The sequence below is a fragment of the Cervus canadensis genome, chromosome 10 (genome assembly GCF_019320065.1).
Source record: "Cervus canadensis isolate Bull #8, Minnesota chromosome 10, ASM1932006v1, whole genome shotgun sequence".
Classification (NCBI taxonomy): Eukaryota; Metazoa; Chordata; class Mammalia; order Artiodactyla; family Cervidae; genus Cervus; species Cervus canadensis.
Window position 1 is genome coordinate 71825223 of NC_057395.1, and position 22236 is coordinate 71847458.

At 48.6% G+C, this 22236-nt stretch overlaps 1 protein-coding gene across 1 annotated transcript; it reads right to left on the reverse strand.

Annotated features, from left to right (window-relative positions):
- Positions 1-443: 443 nt before the first annotated feature.
- TOMM34 (translocase of outer mitochondrial membrane 34) lies at positions 444-20643 on the reverse strand. Its single transcript, XM_043478732.1, has 7 exons — positions 20396-20643; positions 16086-16185; positions 14830-14982; positions 11485-11654; positions 8477-8624; positions 2738-2864; positions 444-1453 (listed from the first exon to the last, which is right to left on the reverse strand). Exons 1-7 carry the CDS (start codon positions 20520-20522, stop codon positions 1349-1351), a joined length of 930 nt encoding a protein of 309 aa, XP_043334667.1. The 5' UTR covers positions 20523-20643; the 3' UTR covers positions 444-1348.
- Positions 20644-22236: the final 1593 nt, after the last annotated feature.

A 22236-nucleotide genomic window follows, 5' to 3' on the forward strand; every position in this document is an offset into this window, starting at 1 on the left:
ACAGATGGTGGACGGGAGCCCTTCATTCAGGCTGGTCCTCAGGCCCTCCCAGCCTCACCCACACCACGCTTTGTGAGGCTGAGAGACTGCCGGCCGTCCTCCCAGCCAAGGCCTTCAGCAATGCCGTTCATCTGCCTGGGCGGCTCTTCCCTCCCCTCTTCACCCACTGACCCTCCCCACCCCCATGTTAGAACTCAATTCAAACTTGACTTCCTCAGAGACTCCTTTTTCTCCACAGGGTCGAATCTCCCTGGTTGGGGGGGAAGTGTGACTGCTCCTTTACAACACTAAAGCCGCTGGGGTTTCACTGTGTGTCCGATGGGACCGTCACTTTCTGAGCGCAGGGACCCTGTCAGTTCATTCACTGCTGTTTCCCCAGCACTGTGTGTAGGGCCTGGCCCATGCAGACACATGCCAGTAAATGTGATCAAGGAAAGGATGAGTGCACCATAACCAGTTTTTTATTATTGCAAAGTTCCAAAGTGAACCAAAGCTGAAGAACCATAAATGAAAGTACAACAGACATTCACATAGATGACGTTAATGCAGTTGCTTAAACTTGCAGTTCAACAAAAGTCAGTCTGTTCAGTTCAAATTAACTTCAACGTATTACAAAGAACTAAGAAGGCTAGTGGGGGCTAGCCTAGGGGGGGCACTGTGGAAGTCAAAAGGCAAGTCCCTGCTGGGAAGGGAAGGACACAAATTTCAAGGAGGTTTCTCCCCATTCCACCCTCAGGAGCAGCAGCCACACCTCTGGGCTCTTGAAAGAACTTAGGTATCTTTATGTGGGCAACAGCAGCACAGAGCCACAAACGCCGGCCAGGGGACAGGTTCTGCGTCCCTGTCATAGGAGGCTCGGCCAAAAGGCACTGGGGCTCAGAACACGCAGCGCTGTGCCAAGGACAGGGGAGGGGTCGGCAGCCTTGGAGAACCAGCTCAACTGGCTGCCGTGGGTGTAGGCGGGCCAGGGTTTTCCAGTCCTTCTCCCCCCACCGGCCTGTGTCCCATGGGACTGTCAGCTTTCTGAGCGCCCAGATGGACGGGGGTGAGAGGACCTGGTGATGCTGAAGGGCAGCACTGGGGCTGGAGCATGCTGGGCCGAGACCAGGCCGAGCACCTGTCACCACACGGTGTGCAGAACAGGGGGAGACTTTCCCAACAAAACGTCTGGTTTCTGACTACACTGAGCTTAACGTGAACGGGCGGAGCCTCCTGAGGGGTGGGAGGCCATCACGTCTCTGAGGGGCAGACGCGGCGGCTTTGGAGCCCACTCGGGGGCCCGCCAGGTCCCGGGAGCAGGCAAAGAAGGTGCTCAGGCAGACAAGTGTCCTGCTGCCCTTCTGGGATTTTAGTTTAAGCTCCGGTTAACCTCCTGCCGCAACTTCCGTGCAGGGCCGTTCCTAGGCTCTATCTCCAGGAGGCTGTCGATGTCTGCAAAGCTGGATCTGAAGTCCTGAGAGGAGAGACAGCTTGTGAGGACCTGCAGTCCTGAGAGGATAGAGGCTGCGGGGACCTTTAGTCCTGAGAGGACAGAGAGGCTGTGGGACCTTTAGTCCTGAGAGGACAGAGAGGCTGTGGGACCTGCGGTCCTGAGAGGACAGAGAGGCTGTGGGACCTTCGGTCCTGAGAGGACAGAGAGGCTGTGGGACCTGCGGTCCTGGAGGAGACAGAGGCTGTGGGACCTGCAGTTCTGAGAGGACAGAGAGGCTGTGGGACCTGCAGTCCTGGAGGAGACAGAGGCTGTGGGACCTGCAGTTCTGAGAGGACAGAGAGGCTGTGGGACCTGGGGTCCTGAGAGGAGACAGAGGCTGTGGGACCTGCAGTTCTGAGAGGACAGAGAGGCTGTGGGACCTGCAGTCCTGGAGGAGACAGAGGCTGTGGGACCTGCGGTCCTGAGAGGAGAGAGAGGCTGTGGGACCTGCGGTCCTGAGAGGAGACAGAGGCTGTGGGACCTACAGTTCTGAGAGGCAGAGAGGCTGTGGGGACCTGGCAGTCCTGGAGGAGACAGAGGCTGTGGGACTGCAGTTCTGAGAGGACAGAGAGGCTGTGGGACCTGCAGTCCTGGAGGAGACAGAGGCTGTGGGACCTGCGGTCCTGAGAGGAGAGAGAGGCTGTGGGACCTGCGGTCCTGAGAGGAGACAGAGGCTGTGGGACCTACAGTTCTGAGAGGACAGAGAGGCTGTGGGACCTGCAGTCCTGGAGGAGACAGAGGCTGTGGGACCTGCAGTTCTGAGAGGACAGAGAGGCTGTGGGACCTGCAGTCCTGGAGGAGACAGAGGCTGTGGGACCTGCAGTTCTGAGAGGACAGAGAGGCTGTGGGACCTGCGGTCCTGGAGGAGACAGAGGCTGTGGGACCTGCGGTCCTGAGAGGAGACAGAGGCTGTGGGACCTGCGGTCCTGAGAGGAGAGAGAGGCTGTGGGACCTGCGGTCCTGAGAGGACAGAGAGGCTGTGGGGACCTACGGTCCTGAGAGGAGAGAGAGGCTGCGGGCACCTGCAGTCCTGGAGGAGACAGAGGCTGCGGGACGGAGCCCGGGCCCCAGGAGAACAGGCAGGGGTGGGGACCGCTGCCGAGCTGGCTTTCTGCATCCCAGGCTGGAGGCCTGTCAGGAGCACCTGGGGCCCCTGGACGAGGAGGGACGTGGCAGGCCCCCCCTCACCTGGACCATGCTCTGGAAGTGCCACCAAGGGCACGATTGGCTGTGGCTCTTTGGTGCCTCTGGACAGAATCTCTTTACCTTGAGAGCCTTGTAGGCTTGAGCCCGGCGGTAGAACGCCTTCACGTTCTTTCCGTCCAGCCTGAGGGCTTCTGTGCAGTCCTTCACCGCCTCCTGGAACTGCTTCAGCTGCAGATGGCAGAGCGCCCTGCGGGGAAAGACCGGGCTATCAGCTGCTCCCTCAGGGCCACTAACTCCGAGGAGCGCCCTGAACGCTTTATGCTGGGTGCTTCTCACCTTCCTCAGTTCTCACAGCCACCCAGCCCGCTTTTACAGAGGACTACGGCTCAGAGGTGTGACGCGACTCCCCGGCTTCCTCCACTACTCATGTGCAGACCCGGGACTTGATCCGGGTTTGAACAACTTGTGATCCTGACTGTGTTCAGAGCTATCGTCCACCTCATGCTCCCACACTTAACTCTTTCAAGCAGGAAAAGGTTTCTGGAAACCTTCCCCTTGACAAAAAATTATCTACTTTAAGAAAAAAACACATAAATGAAAGTGTTAGTTGCTCAACCATGTCCGACTCTTTGTGACCCCATGGACTATACCTGCCAGGCTCCTCTGTCCATGGAATTTTCTTGCCTAGAGTGGGTTGCCATTCCCTTCTCCAAAGGATCTTCCCAACCCAAGGACTGAACCTGGGTCTTCTGCATTGCAGGCAGATTCTTTACCATCTGAGCCACCAGGAAAGTCACATAAATACTAGGCTGTACATGCACACACTGACATGTTAGGGGTGAAATGTAAAGAAGATGGATCAATAGATGGCCATAGTGACCAACCAAACTGTTGTGATAGGTGTCTAACAGTGTTACACAACACTGTTTTTAACTGAAGTTATAGCTGTTTCTATAAGTGTTTATAAATTTAATTGGGAAGTATATGGGTGTTTGATATACAATTCTTCCAACCTATATTTTGCATCATTCTTACATTCTGCATCGGTGAGGGAGAGGTACATATTTGTGTACATCTTTCTTATTCAATTCTAGTCCTCTTCCCCAGTGACTAAAAAATGAAACAGACACTGTTTTCAGTGGCTATGGAATATTCACTTGTCTGTATCCTAATTTATTAACTCCTTATCAGGAGACATATTTCACTATTTCCAGTTAATAATAAATGATGCTGCTATGAACATCCTTGTACATCAGTCTCAGGAGAGACTGCTACATCAAAAGGTACATGCATTTGAAATTTTGACTATTACCAAAATGCTTCCCAAATAAAGCAGCCGATCTTAGCAACACAGGTTTGAACTGTGCAGGTCTACTTATGTGCAGAATTTTTTTTCAGTAACAAATACTGCAGTATTACATCATCTGCATTTGGTTGACTCCGTGAATGTGGCAGAATTGCAGGTATGAGAGGTCGACTGTAAACTATATAGAGATTTTTTGACGGCGAGGAGGGTCAGTGCTCCTGACAGCCGACTTTTTCAAGGATCAATTGTACTTAAAAACAGTTACTAACAGAACCCATTTTCCTGGAACTGTACCAACCCTGGGGCTCAGCCTTTAACTTCTGCCAGTATAGAAGAAAACAGTGTCTGTTTTAATGTAGTTGCTTTAAATACAGGTAAAGCTAAATACTTTTTTATTTTTTATTTATTTTGGCCGTGCTAGGTCCCAGCTGTGGCACACAGAATCCAGTTCCCTAACTAGGAATTGAACCTACGCCCCTGGCATTGGGAGCATGGAGTCCTACCCACTGGACCACCAGGGAAGCCCCCAAACTGAGCATCTTTACAGAAGATTTTAAAATCTAATGAAATAAAACTTATCCAACTTATTTAATGACTTCTGTGGGTCCCCCTCCACCAATACCTTCCCCACTGCAAGATAATTAATCCACATGTTCTTTTAGAACTTAATGGTTTCACTTCTTCCATTTGAAACTGATCCATTTAGATTTTATTTTAAAATAAGGAGTAAGGATGGAGGTTCAAGTTTCTTTTTAATTCTTTCCAGCCAATCCAACACCATTTATTGGATAATTTCTCCCTTTCCCCATAATTTATCATGTACTAAATTCTATGTTATTATTCTTTTCCTCATGGAATTATTACCAAGAATGTAAAAAAAAAAATTCTAGTATTTTCATTAAGACTGCATGAAACTTAAAAATTAACTTAGAAAAAGCTTCTCCTTGTATCAATTTTAAAGCAGACACAGGGATTTCTCTGCTGATCCAGTGGCTAGGATGCCGCATTTCCAACTCAGGGGACCAGGGTTCAGTCCTTGATTAGGGAACTAGACCTCACATGCCACAACTAGGACCTGGTGTAGCCAAATAAATAAATAAATAAAAACTAAATAAAAGCAGCACAAATTGTGTGGCATTCTTCCCACAGAAGGGGTGCTATGAATCAACACTCTCTTCTTGAATTTAGGCCGGTTCTGTGACTGCTCTGGCCAGCAGAGCAGAGGAAAGGACACAGTGTGCGTCCCAAGACTAGGCCTCAGAGGTCCTGGAGCTCTGCCCGCGCTCCGGGAACACTTGCTCTTGGAGCCTTTAGCTGCCCCTGTGAGAAGCCAACTACCCAGAGGCCACCACGCTGTGAGGAAGCTCAAGCTGGCACAGCTGAACAGACTGCCAGGAGAGGAGGAACAGAGTCTCCAGCTTGCTCTCTCAGTTCCCTTCCCAGCCAGGTCAGTCATCCCAAGCCTGGTGCTAGATATGCAGGAGAAACCTCTGTGCTGTGCTGAGCCGCTCAGCCGTCTCCGAGTCTCTGCGACCCCATGGACTGCAGCCCACCAGTCTCCTCTGCCATGGGAGCTCTCCAGGCAAGAATACTGGAATGGGTTTGCCAAGCCCTTCTCTAGGGGATCTTCTCAAGCCAGGGATCGAACCCATGTTTTCTGCATTGCAGGCAGATTCCTTACGGTCTGAGCCACCAGGGAAGCTGAGGAGAAGCCTTTAAATGACTCCAGTCCCAGCACCCCATTGCTGACCCTGAATGAGACCCTGAGTCGAAGAACTGCCTTTCCTGAACTCCTGGTTCACAAATCATGAGCAAAACAAAATGGCTGTTGTAGGCCACTAAGTCTTAGAACAGTAGGCCCTGATCTTAATTTGAACACACAAGAATTCTAAGGAAACTGAAGTGTTCTCCCAATGGACTCTAGCAATTTAAAGAATAAGCCAAGTTTCTGGGAAGTAGAAAAAGCACAGTGTAAGCATTAGGTACTATTTGGTGACGTCTGAATGTAACTGTTATAAGGAAAATGATTACATATGAATGCCAAAGATCACATTTAAGGTGTTAAAAATGTGTAATTTTGGCCCATAAAATAATCACCCGTGGCTTTTGGTAAAATGAATATTCTGTATCCAATGAGAAGGGTTTTCATTACAAAGTAGGAGTCTGAGAGACAAGATGAATGAGTGAAAAGGAACCCAAACTTTCATCTTCAGCCCGTTTTCTTAGGTAAAATGGGACCATGACCTAACCTGAAGAATTGCTGTGAGTACTCAATAAGACTCTTCTGGAGGTCCATTTAGGACCTGGCAAACTGTAGGTGCGAAGTACCTGATGGTGATACCCACTGAGATGTCAATGCACAGACAGAACTGAAGTCTTAAGATGACACACCATACAGATGCATATGCACGAAGTGGAGCGTTAAAATGGCATCTGGAATGCAATATATTCAACCACGTGGATAGAAAATTCAGTTTTGTAACAGGTTCAGTCTTTAATTCAGTCTTCTAAATTTATAAAATCAATGTAATTACAACCAAAAGCTCAATGGACTGAAATTTATCAGTGAGCCCAAGGCTGAGCTAGAAGATCAAAATTGTGAGCGATGCTCTGGTTAAGAAGAATAATGAAGAGATCAGCCCTACAAGATATATTACAAAGCGATAGTAGTTAAAATGGTGTGGCATGGACACATTTGCATGAAAACCAGTATTTAAACAAAACACTGTCCTGAATGTGGTAAAAACCCAGGAAAATGGGTTAACAGAGATCTCCAGCAACATGAGGTGAGCAAGGACAGAGTCCACAGAAAAAGGAGTTAGAAGACGCTCCTGCACGAACATGCACAAATGGGCTCCTTGATCCCAAGTGCAACTGGCTGACTGAGGCACCCTCAGGTCCAATCAGCCAATAAAACCACAGGTCCCAAAGGCCAAAATCCAAGCTGTGAAACTAAAGGTTCCCTTTTTAAATCATTTGGCCAAAAAAAACGACCTCAAGTGACATGAGGCTGCTTCGTCCTTCTCGATACTATTCTGTGTGATCGTGGAATTTCCACATTTCACTGCAGAAATGCTACTGATTAACTTCAGCAAGTTGCCCAGACACTGCTGGAGTGTTAGACAACTCATTGTATGCACTATCATCCCTTTCTAAAATCTGAAACACATTTTATCCCAAGAGTTCCGGATAAGGAGCAGTGAGCCTACAGGAGATCCAAGATCTCTGAACTTAAGAGTAATGAGAGTATGTTGGCCGGGAAGGGAAAACAGACTCACAAGATTTATTCATGTTTTATAGGAAATGTTTAGAGCAGATCTGGGCCCTGCCTGAATGTTTTAAGCCTCTGACAGTAAAACGAACAGATCTCACTGGAGCCAGGTTCCAATTCTATCTCCGCCCTTTACTGGCTGGGTGAGCTGAGGCAAAGCCCTACCATCTGAGCCTTGGTTTACTTGACATTAAGACAGGAAGAGCACCCACTACCAAAGCCTTTGTGGGCTGTTGCAGAGCAGGTCCTCACACACGATGAAGGGATGCTGCCCTGGCTCCCAGGCCCTCACTGCTGGTGGAAAGGATCACTGACCACTGGCGACAGCTCAGGATCAGCCCCACAAGTCCGACACCTCAGGCTCAACTAGACCCTCTCTCTTGCTCAGGTCAGGTTCTACCTGGGTTCTACCCTGGTGCTCACAGACAGACTGGCAGAATTTATAACCAGTGGGTCTTAGAGAAGCCATGGGGTGAGAGTCAGGGAAGGCGCAGAGGCTTTGAGACTTGTGTTGGGGCTGTGTTTGCACAGCAAGCCCAGAGCATTTACTTACATCCTATGCTTACCTGGTCAATGAAACTTCTGGAATGGGCTTAAACAAAGCCCAGGCTCCCTGTGGGAAACCCCAGTTTCTACCCGTTTAAGAGAGTGAATGCCACTGGCAATGCCCATCTCATGGTGACCAAAGGGAATGTGAACACACGTTCTGAGATGTAACATACAGCCATACCTCATTTTACTGTGCCTCACAGATACTTTGAAGACACCAAAACTGAAGATTTGTGGCAACCCTACATCGAGCAAGTCTATCTATGGGTGCTATTTTTCCAGCAGCTTTGCTCACTTTGTACCTGTTTCACATTTTGGTCATTCTCACAATATTTCAAACTATTTCATTATTAGTATACTAGTTACAGTGATCTGTGATCAGTGATTTTTGATGTGACGATGACGACTGGGGGTTGGCAATTTGTAGCCATTAAGTATTTTTAAATTAAGGTATGTACGTTGTTTTTTTTTAGACATGACGCTACTGCACATTTAACAGACTACAGGAGAGTGTAAACACAACTCTTCTATGCACAGGGAAACCCTAGAACTTGTGTGACTCCCTCTCTCCCGATACCCGCTTTACTGCGGTGGTCTGGAGCTGACCTGAGACAGCTCCGAGGTCTGCCTGTACTGACTAAACGCCAGGATGCAGAGCCGGTCACAGTACAGAGAGGGCTGCGGGAGAAGGTCCGGCGTCCTGAGATCCCCCAGGCAGCCGTGTGGAAGGTACCTGTTGCTGTACGTGGCGGATTCCAAGTTACTAAACCAGAGGCTCTCACTGTACTTCTCAATCGCTTGCTTATGGTTCCCCTTCTTTACAAGCTCATTGCCTTCCTCCTTCAGAGCTCTGGCTCTCTCCACATCCCCAGCAGAAGGCACTAGATACAAATTCAGAAGAGGAAAAAACCATGGAGCGGGTGCCCAGCTCAGCCTGCGGAGCTCTCTTGGGCAGCGCCTCTTCTAAGCCGTCTACAGCGCTCCGTCCCCCGAGGTCTCCTGCACTGTGCAAAGCACCCTTCCTGAGTCAGGAGTTCCCGCGAGCAACGGCTTCTGGGAAAAACACAGTTTTTCATTCAGAAGAGGTTGGGGGCTCCTGATGTAGATAAACTTCTGCACACACAATGATATATACGCAGTAGAAAGTAACCCAGGTTGTGGCCTCGGCATTGCCGCTCAGGAGCTGGAAGTCTTGTGGGACCTAATGCCTCTGGACCTCAGTTTGCTCACCGACACGTGTGGGGCAATACCTACTCCACCCTGGGCTACTGTCAGGATGAAATGGGGAGAAAGCAGGAGAAAGTGTAGAGCACCGTATAAACTTAAAGCAGGTGAGTAAATGTGGAAGTATTTAAATAAACAAGCATCTGGTTAAACAAAAGAGAAGAGTGGAGCTCTTGGGCTTGCAGGAAAGGGCAGGGGAGCCCCTACTCCTCAGCTGTTCTGGTCTGGCGGTGTTCTCCCCGACCCAACAGCTGAGCTCTGTCCCAGCCTCCAGGAGACAGAACGAGAACAAGGCGAGATTCAAATTGCTCCACGGAGCCCTGGGGCTTCACCTCCCTGCACGGCCCTGATGAATTACTCCAGCCTCAGCTCCCGTATCATCTACTTTGTCAATTTTTAAAAACTTTCTTCATAAAACACTGAATATTTACGACAAGGGTAAGGTTCTAGGAATAAAACTAATACCCTCCAACTCATCCCTCATCTTAAGAAACAGAACGTTTACTAAGAACTTTGAAGTCCTATGTGCCTCTCCACACCCCCCCCACCCCGGTCAATCCACCCCTAGAGGAAACCATTTTCCTCAATTCTGTGCCCCCCACCGTGTTCTTTTAAAAATTTTTAATTAGAGGATAATTGTTTTACAACGTTGTGTTGGTTTCTGCCAAACAATGAGACCACCCCCCTCCCCTTTTATGGGTTACTTTAACTATATATGACAGTATCTAGAAACTTTACTGTTGACTTTAAGAACTTCAAATAAAGGAATACGTAATCCTATGTATCCTACTATGACCTGGTCGTCTTTTTCCCCTCAAGATTACATCCCTGGGATTTTCACACCCATAGCTGCTTCACTCTTACTCTTCCTGCTGCAATGCAATGGTTTCATCTGTTCTGTTTATAGGGACTTGGGTTCCTTTGCTTTTTGCTCTTACCAAGTTTCTGCTCTGAACACCCTGTATCCATCTCTTTGTGGGCACATGCATGAGGTTTTCTAGAAGCAGAGCCAGTGGGTTGCAATGTACACAGCATCACCTCCTCAGCTTCACCTTGACTCTGCAAGGCACCCTACGCTGCACCATGTGATACCCCCACTACCTCATTCTCTAACTCCTTCCACTGTCTCAGCTGAAAACTCCCTTCCCTTCTCACCTGAAGAACTCACTTTTTAAGGTCCAGCTCAACCTGCACCTCCATGAGACTTTTCCCAACTTCCCCCAGCATCCTGGTATCAGTTCCCAATTTGAATTCCTCAAACATTAGAGGCTCTAAAGCACCCATTCTTCCTCCTGTGTTTTAAATCACCGTTTACGTGTCTCAGTCTCTCACTGGGCTGGGACCTTTCTGAGAAGGCCTCTCCAGGCCACACATGGCTGTGACTTCAAAACAGTGAAATAAATAGGAGGCGCACTGAAGCCATCAAGTTCATTAGTGGCTCATGTTCTCATTCTAGGGAGTGAATGCTGCCCATGGCCAGACAGGCTTCCTCTTGGGAAGGGGAGAATCCCTGTCCCCCTGTACACCCAAGGCCAGGCTGCAGCCCTGCCCCCCCAAGCCTCCCATCCTCAATACCTAGCCCGCTGGGCTGGGAGAACTCCCCTGGAGCCTCATAAGCTTCCAGTCACCCCTGCCCAGGGAAGGTCCTCTCTGTTTCAGAGAGCTGAGGTCTCCTGTCTGGGGCTACCTGGCCTTGATCTCTCCTCCCTTGTTCATTCCCTTCCAGAGACTAATAATTATGTGAATTCCTCTGGCTATGGAGATGGAGCAGATGGTGTTAGGCCGAGCTCGTCACAAAATCTCAGGCCCTGGTCACAGGGACTAGTTAAGCGAATGGCCTGTGTTTATAGGCTAGACTGTATTAAGAAAAGATGAGCCAGGGATTTTAGGGGAAGAAACCCTCTCTTTCTTAGGGAGCGATCAGAAAAACAACTTTCTCTCCCTCTTGGTCATGAGGCACGGCATGCAGATGTGAGGCATAGAACTGCTACTGCTACTGTACTGAGGAGGGAAGGCTGCCTGAAGACACAGCTGACACATCGTAGAGAACAGAGTCGAGAGGAGGACAGAGAAATGGAGCCTGACGCTGCAGTGAGCTGCTGGAGCAAGCCTTGCCGGAAGGCCCTTTTTGTTATATGAGCCAATACGTTCTTTTTATTATTTTTACCACATGGGAGTTTTCTGTTCCTGCAACCTAAAACATCCTAAATGATACATCCCAAATGCTGCCAAAGGAATGAGAAGGGAACTAACACCAGATAACTGGGTGTGCCAGGCTGGGAGTTCACTGGTCCTCACCTCACCTTACCCTTACACCTGTGGGGTTGGCTTTCTCACTGCCCACTGTAGTGCTGAGGAGACAGGCCCTAAGGGGTTACGGCTTCTTGTTTTTTTTACTTTGTTTATAGGACTTTAAAAATAACTCATCTTAAAGGAGGGCAGTTTTTATAGGATTACTCTAAGGAACGTGGCTCTGGGGAGACTGCAACTCTCTCTGGGTAGGAAGTCACCGCTTACCTCTGCTCTTCGCGGTTGTGGTTTCTTTGGATTTGCTTTTAGATGTCTCTTTGTGGTTTTCCAAAGGCAGACACTCCCACCTCTTCTGAGATGAAACAGGCACCAAGGGAATAGAGGGCAGCTTCAGGCGCCACTCAGGCCCAAAGGAGTCCATGAGAGTTCTGGTCATTCTGGAAAGGCAGGCGGGATGACAGAAAGGTTTCCAGCTGGGTCAAAAAGGTATTCTTTCTCTCATAAGCCCAAAGGAGGTGTACAAGAGTCAGTTATCATCTTCCCCTGGTTTGAACCATCACTGTGTACCCTTCTGACTCGCAGTAGGAGAGGAACAGGAACCTGCCACCCATAAGGTCTTTTCAGGGGTCAGCCACCATGACACTCCCTCCCTGCCTAGCCCTTGACTGTTCACACTGTTAACTTCGAGGAGAGGGATCTGGTGCTTGTTAAGGTAATTAAACCTTACCCCTGAGGAACCACACATGTCCCCAAGAATGGACCCCATATTTTCTTTTTTAAGAAATTATATTTATTTTTAATTGATTGGATTGCTTTACAATATTGGTTTGATTTCTGTCATGTATCAACAAGAATTAGCCATAGGTATACATAGGTCCCCTCTCTCCTGAACCTCCTTCCCACATCTTATGTTTTCTTAATCTATTTGAGCTTCCCTGGTGGCTCAGTGGTAAAGAATCTGCCTGTTAATGCAGGAGACCACAGGTTTGACCCCTAGGCTGGGAAGATCTCTTGGTGAAGGAAATGGCAACCCACTCTAGTACCCTCACCTGGGAAATCCTATGGACAGGATCCCGGCGGGCTATAGGCCATGGGGTCGCAAAAGAGTTGGACATGACTTAGCGACAAAACAACAATGATGACATATCTATTTACAAGGCCATGGAAACACCTGACATCTGATTAATGCTCAGAGATTTTTAAATGTAAATCCTATGTCATTCTCAAAATTTAAAACCTTTCAGTGGTTCCCACTGCATTAGGCTGGCAGGGCCTGAGACCCAGACCCCTCCCACCCCTCCATCCTTACCATGTGCCACCACCCCTCTCTCGATTTTCATATTCAAGTCTTTCTCCTCCCCACCCCACCCAGGTACAAACCCCTCCACTCCCCACTCTCCGCTTCTAGGCTCAGGGAACATGCTGGTTTTGTTAACTGATCTCCAGCACTCAGCATAGCACCTGGCACCCAGCGGGACCCAGAGGTATGTACTGAGTGAGCAGATGAAGCCAACGGTAACTTCTGCTCCTACAACCATGTCCCTGTGTTACTACAAGGAAGAGCTCTCAGACTGCTATCACTACAAACTCACGGTCTCTGCCTCAGCCCCCAGAGCTGTTTTCCTTTTCGTCCCAAACCTACTTCAAACCTCTACCTTCCTCCATCCGATGCTCCTTAACCTTCCTCCTTGGACTTCCTCACACCCTGAACACAAACCTCCCTGCCTGGGCACACTTCCCACTTCTCTATCGTTACAGAAGACGTGACAAGGCCAACCCCTCCACCTGCACTCGGGATCCACTGATCCCGGCCTCTCTCGGGCCACCCTCGGCCAGCACCACCCTCTCCCACACCTGGATCCTTTCTCTCTACTGACTCCAGCTACCAGCACCAAACTCCTTCTTCCTGCACAGCCCTCTGCCCCTTCACAGCCACATTCCTTTAATCCACTGCCACCTGCTTCTGACCCCAGTGGACTGACTCCATCGGAGTCACCAGTGACTTCATTCTGAGACCCTTAGTGGACTTAAGCTGACTGCAACACCTGATATGAATGACGTCTCCATCCTTCTGGAAACACTCCTGCCTCTGTGACACTAACGCTCTAAGCCTCCTCCCGCTGCACAGGTGGCTGTGCCCCTCAAATGTCGGGATTCCTCAAAACTCCCCCGCTCCCCCCACTCCCAGTGCTACTCCATTTTTCTCCCAGAACCTCAAGCCATCTCTAGGTTGATGACCTTCAAATCTCTATGTTCAACCTGTACTTTTCTCCTTTGCTCCAAAGGCGTGTAAACACCCAGCCGGCTTCCTTGCATTTCTAGTCTCCGGCCCCATGGTCGCCGCCACCTCGGCGTGTCGACCACCTGGACACCTCTTCTGTTCTTCCCTTCTCCCCACCCTCCAACCACCAGAACTTGTTGAAATACTGCCTAGATGCCCCCTGAATTGGTCCCTTTCCACTGTTCTCTTTTGGATTACCGCCCACCCCCTTCCTATTCTCTTTTCCTTCATGGTCAACACGGCAGGGAGCCAGTCAGCTTTTCTCTCAAATCTGCTCAGGCTGCCTCCCCTGCTGCAGACCCTTTCACGATGCCTCGCTGTTTGGATTAAGTCCAAGCCCTGGGCCTCATCGCCCGTCCTTATCCGAGCGCCTCGCCTGCTGCACCACGAGCAGTGGGCTTCTCACCACTCCTCTGACACCTTGACTCACTCATGGTGCACGTGCCGCCCAGGCCCCTTGCTGGTCCCTGGCCCAGACAGCTAGGCATTTCTGTCTCGGCTCACCTCCTGCGAAAAGCCCTCTCTGGCCCCCCCGCTGGCTGTCAGGTACCTGCCGCCACAGCCCTCATCACGTTGCCCAAGTCTGCCTGTGAATGACTGCTGTTCTCCAGGAGACTGGGAGCTCTTCGAGGGTGGGAAGAGGTCTATCTCCTCCTCAGCCCGAGCCTGAGTGCAAAGTCTGGCAGAGAAATGGCATATTTTGTTGAATGATACTCAGAGGAAGCACAGAGAAAATAAGTCAAGCCAGAAACGATGCGCTGAACAGATACCAGGCAAAGAGGGGAAATGTGATCAGTTACCCAAATGAGGGCATCCTGAGATTAAAGACAACTGCTCAAGAGACCAGGAAGAATTTCACCTGAGGGGCCTTGTGAAGGGGTCACAGTATAACACACTGAACCACATCCACTAACGACAGCCCTATTGCCCGGGGTCACAGCCGCTGCACTGTGTCTTCCTTTCCCCACTCCAGGAAGCTCTCCGAAGCAAGTGGGGTCTGTATCTCTTTTTTATTTCAGTATTTCCCAATGAACCTGGCTTAGACAGAGCTCAAATAAGTATTATTGTGTGAATGTATCTGAGCATCCAGGCAAAACAACAATAACAAAAAATCAAAAACCCCACAAACTCAGTAGTTCTGACTCCTTAAAAACCTGCTAAAATACGACAGCAGATCATCCTCCCACACTTTTTGCCCGTGCTCATTAGAAGTTTCTGAGCCTAAAACACAGGGTTCGCCCCAGAGGACGTGCAAAGCCAAGGTTCCAAGGCAATCGGAGAGGATAGGACAGGACATCCCGGAGAGATGGCCCGCAGTGACCCGAGCTCACCTGCTGCTGCCTTCCAAGGCTGACGTCACGCTGTCATCGATCTGCAGCACGGTCACGTAGTCCACGTAGGCCAGGGGGTACTTCTCCAGGGCCTCGTAGGCTGACGCTCGCCGCAGCAGGGGCTTCATGCTGAAGGGAACCAGGGCCAGTGCTCTAGGACATGAGGCAGAGATGTCACCAGGCTGCTGAGTCCCCAGAGCTCCCTCCCCCCACGCCCCCACAGCTCCTTCCGGTCTGGGTCATCAGCAGCATTCAATGCATGGAAGCTTCGAAGGCTGTCAAATCTCAGAAAAGGGACTTTTCAACTTAGACTGAAGTGGAGGAGGGAAGGAGGGCAGAGGACCACTACTCCCGGGAAATGTGTGTGTGTGTGTGCATCAATTTTCATAGTTGCGATCCCTCTGAAATCAAGAATAAGTGCCTCATAGCTTTCATGCTTCTCTGTTTTCCTTTCTACAGAGTGTGGCCGAGTGGGAATAACAAACAGGCTTTGGAGTCAGAACTCCACCTCTGCCACTAACCATGAGACCCCAGCTACATCACTTGACCACCTCAATCCTCCACAATCCAGTGCCAGCCTGGGCAGGGTGGCAAACTTACCCCACAGAGCACTCATGAGTGCTTCACAAAGGAGACCTAGCACATGGCCTGGCACAAACCAACAGAGCCCAGCTCCACGAGCGTGCTCACCTCTCTCCTCCTTTCCCACCCACCACCAGGGCCCAAAGCTAAGGCGATGTCCCAGGGTATCAGATTCCTGAGGACACATCAGATGCAAGTGTGAGTTCAGTGATGACCATGAAGGCAACCTCAGACTGGCTTCAAAAAGAAGCATGAGAAATGGTTTAACATCCTCTATACCTGGTCATTGATGGATACCATTTTCTCCTTTCGAGGCTATCTATTAACCATCATCCCTCTCTCTCTCCCTCCCTCCTTCTCTCACCCACGTCCGTCCCAGAAAAAAACCTGAGCAAGCCAGTCACTGGTCTGCAACTCTAGGTCATGCCCAGGTTCTACATCTCACAAAGACTAAAGGCCTTCCTCTAACTGTCCACCCTATTCCTTTCAGCAGCAGAGATGAGGCTCCAAGGACACAAGTCAGGGGCCACAAGGACCAAGGACAGCTTCCTATTTTCAGTGACCGGCTGACCCTGAGTGACACTTCCTAACATTATAGATAATTAGTGGGGCCAGAGAAGGCCGGTCTCCTCTCCCGAGCCCCGGGCACCCCAGGTGCAGCCCTGCCGGCTCACGAAGTGCAGTCCTTGATGCAGTCGGTGCAGTTCCCGTCCTTCAGGTGGCAGGCTGCTCGGTTAGAGTAGAGAACACTTTCTTTTTCTGGGTCCGAAGAACCTGCCTCGGGTGGAAGCAGAAAATGCACGATTAACAGGCTGGGAGATGGATGCCTTGGGACATCGGGGGCGCATTCCACACCTTGAGCTCTCTGGGGTTTAGTAAAGGGCAGCAGAGATGACTGTAACCCCATCATGCATGTTGGTCTGATGGGCTAGCAAGGGAGCAAGAACACCAAGCTTCCTGCTATCCACAGGGACCAAGCATCTGCTCATCTACTCAGTCCTGCACTAACTTGGTACCAGGCCAGAGATCAAAATGAAATAGCTCAAAGAAATCCATGGTGTAACTACTTGGGGGTGTGTGTATATGTTAATTTTATTACAAGAAGCACGTAAAGCCAATAAAAGAAAAAAAAAGGAAACAAAAATCTGATAAATGCTATCATAAAGGACTGAATAAGTGTTGTGGGGACACAAAAAACAGACTAATTCCACCTGGTCAAATCAGAGAGAACTTCGCCAGGGAAAAGACCTCTGAGTCTGGCAGGACTAGAGAGAGCTTAATCAGGGGAAGAGCTCAAGCTATCAAGCAGGGAGGGGAATTATCATAGACGTTTCCCTAAAGATCGTCTTTATCCTCAGGAATCTCACAGGCTCAAGTCCTTTATTGCAGCCATGATGATTTTCATTTTCAAAAATAATTTTTCAACCACTAGCAGAGGCCATAATGAAAATAAAACATGGAAACTATCAAGTGTTGACCCAGTGATTCCACCCCCAGGCACATGCCCAGAAGAAGAATAGAAAACAAGCTCTCCTTTGAAAATGGTAAAACATATAGACAACAGTGTAATAGATACTTGCTATCCATCACTAAACTCAGCATACATTCTATTAATATTTACTTCCCACCTTTTCGGGGGTCTTTTGTTCATTTATTTTTGGCTGCATACCAACCACAGATCAAAACTATGCCCCCTGCAGTGGAAGCAGGGAGGCTTAACCACCGGACCACCGGGGACGTCCTCTCACCTTTTTGGTTTTGCTGACTCAATACCCCTACTCTCTCCCCTCTGCCCCATCCCCAGGTCCCCAGAAGTTGCCACAGTCCTAAAGTGGGTGTCACATTCTCATCTGTGTCCATCTTTATTACATAGGTATTCACAGGCAAGACACAATATCCTTTAAATAACTTTTCCTAAGTGGCATCATATTTTCTCTCCTTCTGCGGCTTGCCTTCTTCGCTAATTATCATGTTACCACATTGATGCAAAACCTGCTTCATTCAATACCAAACGTAATACAATTATCTTGTCTTCCCTTTTGTTGCCGACCCCGAGGGAGACAGCAAAGTACAGAGATAAGTAAAAGACATCCTGGCTCTTGAGGAGCAAGTGCAAGTATTCAAACCTTGCTACCCATCTCAAGTCACTGGAGCATGGTTGCTCAGAAAACAGCAGTGATGCGGCAGAAAGGACATCAGACCCCCAAATCCAGCCTGTGATCCTGCGCAAGTCATTCAATCCCCTCTGATCACATGTGCTTACCTATCAGATGAAGATATCATTTCACAGACTGGCTGGAAGGTTGGCTGTGTTAGGTTGCTCCCTGCTCTCCTTTCAAGATCAGGGAAATTGATCAGAGAAATCAAGCAACTTGCCCATAAATTACCTAGAAAATTAGTAGCAGGATCAGAACCAAATTCTGGTCCCCTGCTAAACTGAGAAGAGATATCAGCATGGCTCTTCTTGGGGCCTAGAATAAATCCCTACAAAAAGGCAAGTTTTTCCAAGCAGCTGGGGTAGGATGCAAAAAAAAAAAAAAAAAGCAACTTTACCAAGTTGAGATGAGGTGGTGGGCCTACAGAGAAAAGTTCTAGGGAAAAAAAAAGATGGGCGGGGGGCAAAAGAGTGGCTTGAAACTGCAAAAATTCAAACAAAATTGACTGGAATTAGGAGAGGATTTGGGAAGAAGTACAGCAAAATGAGTAAAAACTTGGACTTGGGAATTGGAGAAACCCCTGCTCAAATTCTGCCTCTGACTTCAGAAGAAGGGATTTAAGTCTTCTGGAACCCTCATCTATAAAGCATCTTATCCCTAAGTTAGTGGGAAGATATAAAAAAGGGAGAAAGTCTATCCTGTCTAGCAAGTACTCAACAAATGCTAGTCGAGGAAATGAGAGAGGGGAGGAAAGCAATGGGAAAGAGAGACTACAGAAAAGGAACTCTACTGAGGCTCTGGGATAAGCCACTTCAGAGAGGCCTTGGACAGGGGGCTTAGTTGGCTGAACTGAGCCAGAGGCCGGGAGGACTGGTAAAAACACGTTATTCCTCTGTTGAAAACTCTCCAGCAGCTTCCCACTAGGGAATAAAATCCAAACTCCTTCCCATGAACTACCGTGTAAAATGCCTGTCTTTGTAACTGATCAAGTGTTGCTATTCCCTCCATTGGCTCCCTATGCTCTGGGTCCTGGAACAAACCAGGGTACTGCTGTCTGGGGCCTTTGTTAATTATGGTCGTCTTCACCCGGGGTGCTCAGCACTCAAAATTTCATGCAGCTGGCTTCTTCTGACCATTAAGGTATCACCTCAAATGTCACTTCTTCAAAGAAGTTGTCCTTGACCTTGCATTTCTTCATAAAGGAGCTCCCTAGTCAAATTTACCACACCACCACATTTGTCTTCTTCACAGCCCAGATCATTTCCACATAGTTCTTGTTTAATATTCACTAGCTTAACACATTATTGGCCAGAGATGTACTAATATGTTTCTTGTTGAAAGTCCAAAGTGTGAGCTGCTCAGTTGCGTCCGACTCTTTGAGACCCATGGACTGTAGCCCACCAGGCTCTCCTGTCCATGGAACTCTCCAGGCAAGAATACTGGAATGCGCTGCCATTTCCTATTCCAGGGGATCTTCTCTCAGGGATGGAACCTGGGTCTCCTGCATTGCAGGCAGATTCTTTACCATCTGAGCCACCAGGGAAGCCCATGTTTCTTGTTACCCAAACATTACTGACCAAAAACATCAATATCACTTACAGAACAAATGACTAGCCACAAGTATTTCTGCAAAAATCGCCCAGTCAATGAATTAAGATCACATCTGGGGCCTCCTCATTATCAAGAATGAATGGCCCTTGAAAGAAAAGACCTTCTCTGTCTTACTATACACTCATTACATACAGGTGCTTAACAAATGTTAATTAAAGAGTGTAGAGTTGAGGAAAATGAGAGTTGTCTCAGGGATCAGAATGAGGCTTGAATATTAGAATGAGGTCCAACAAGACAGTTAAAAAGCAAGCAATCTATCAGGATGGTCACTATCAAAAGAAGAAAAAATAAAATGTGTTGGTAAGGATGCTGAGCAGTTGGAATTATTGTGCCCTGTGGGTGGGAATGTAAAATGGTACAATTATTATGGAAAACAGTTGGGAGGCCCCGTCCTTTCCTGCAAATTAAAAATACACTTACAATCTAATCCAGCAATCCCACTTCTGGGTATATATTCAAAAGAAATTAAAGCAGGATCTTGGGAGATTCTTGCACACTCATGTTTTTCATAGCCAAGAGGTGAAAACAATTCAAATGTCCATTAACGGATGAATGGATAAAGACAATATGGTATATCTACACGATGGAGTATCAGGCAACCTTAAAAATGAACGAAAGCCTGTCACATGCTACAACACAGTTTATAATGTCAAAGATATTATTCGGTCACAAAAGACAAATATTGTATTACTCTATTCATTTGAAATACCTAAAGTAGTAAAAAATCACTGACACAGAAAAGAAAAAAAGGTGGATACCACGGGCGGAGAGGGAAATCAAGAGTTTAGTGGGTACGGCGTTTCCGTGCTGCAAGATGAGAAAGTTCCAGAGATCTGTTGCACAACAATGTTAGAAGAGGTTAAGGTAAGTTTGATGTCGTTTTTTTACCACTATAAAAAGTGATAAAAGATCTATTAATATGAAAATGTGTTCCTGTTATGTCATTAAGTAAAAAAGGGCCAATAATAAAGCCACGTTACAATAATAATAAAAGCGGAAAGAAAGGCCAAGGAAGTTTCTCGTAGGATGCCCAAGGTGGGGGAGGGGAGAAGGAATGGGCAAGTGCTGGGAAGACCCGGTGGGCCGCTCAGCCGCGGGGTAAACGGAAGCCCCAGGCCGAGAGGGCCAGAGCGAGGTCCGGGTAGCTGGGGTCGGGGGAGGAGAGAGGGGGGAGCAGGCCTGGCGGAGAAACGGGGGGCGGGGGGCCGGGGTCGCACCTTGTTCCTGCAACATCCGCAGCGCGCGGCTGTAGAGTGTGGCGGCCTCGGCGAACTGGCCGTTGCGGAAGCTCTGGTTGCCAGTGGCGCGGAGCTCCTCCACTGACTCTGGGAGTATGGGGGCCATCCTGGCGCTGGGCCGGTAAACTGGGGGGGCGCTACAGTTCCCGCCGCCAAGACGGGTGCAACGCCGCCCGGGCGGAAGCTGCGAGTAGCGGTGCCGGCCGGCTACCCCGGCGGGGAGGGGGCGGGGCGGGGCAGGGGCGGGGCCTGCGCGGACCAGAGGCGCCTAGTGCCCCGCCCTCCACGCACGCTCTGTTGGGTACCTGCGCGCTGGGAGTTCGCAGCTGCGGTGGGCACCTTGGCATGATAGGGCCCTGCAGGTGAAACTCTAACAGGTCCTTGCTCGCCTAGGGTTTACATTCTACTGGGACCTAATACTCAGTTACCTCATGAGCACATGAAGACGATAATTTCATTAATGTGATAGTGCTCTAAGGAAAACAAAACAGTAATGCCATAGAAGGTGACCACGTGGAGACTTCTTAAGTAAGAGGGATGGGAAAGACATGTCCCAGAGACTAACAATTGAGCTGAGATCTGAGAATATTGTAGGCAATGCTGGTTCAGACAGAGGGTTAGCAAGTGCAAAGGCACTTGGGCTGGAAACTGTCACCTAGTTACCTATAGATACTGATTTTATAAAGGAATGCACTGATAGGTTGATGTAAATCGCTGAGGGAAACGAGCTTATCATCAGCCTCATCTGACTTCACTCTATGTCCCACTTACTACTCCGGTTTTTTTTTTTTTTTTTTTAAGCTGCTTGTTGCTACCTGTGCACATTATGCTGTTTCCGTTGCTTCCTAACCTTTGCTTATGCTCTCTTCTTCCTGTGATTCTTTTCCAAACACTTTTTTTCTCTTGCCTAATCCTCGCTGAGCCAAAAGTCAACTCAAACATCATCTCCTTTATAATTTTCCTCCTCTGCTCCTATTGCTCCCAGGTTGTATTCCTAATTTAGCTCTTATTCTGTGACTGTCAGTTGATGAAAATTAATCAATAGTCAATCTAATAAAGAAGTGGAAAATTTTACTTGAGCCAAGTTGGAGGATTGTAACCTGGGACCAGCATCTCAGTTCAGAAAACTGTTCCACACATTAGAAGTCAGGGCACAGTTATATAAGTTTTTTGAGACAGAAGGCAACTGTCATCATGACCCCTTACAAGATCAAGAAGGAATGTCATCTTTTAAGAAGTTCTTTTGATGCTAGCAGAATGTTGCTCTTTATGGTTGAGCAGGTATTTCTGCCAATGGGGAGGTTTGGTTGATGTGTAATGCAGATGTATAATGCACAGTAGAGGGGACAGAGGAGGCCAAAGGGCAGAGAAAAACATTTATGTTCAAGTTTTTCTTCTCCTGGGACCTCCCTGGTGGTCCAGTGGTTAAGACTCCATGCTTCCAACGCAGAGGGCGAGGGTTTGATCCCTGGTCCGGGAACTAAACTCCCACATGCCATGTAGCACAGCAAAAAAAAAAAAAAAAAAAATCTTGTCTTGCCATAAAATATGTATTTTATTTCACATTAGTTTACAGTGTTTCTTAGACTGTGAGGTCTTTAAAGGCAGTGAGTAGGTCTTATTTTTTCCTCCCCAGGCCCTGTAAGATCTGGCATGCAACACGCACTTATGAAGTTTTGTCAACAAAAACCTAGTCTCTGCCGTCAGGTATTTAGTCACACAGTTGATGGTTAGGGACATCAATTGCTGCACAACTGAATCCATGTGTACTTTAGTTGCCCCTCTTTGTCTGAGGTTCTGCATCCTGGGATCCAAACAAC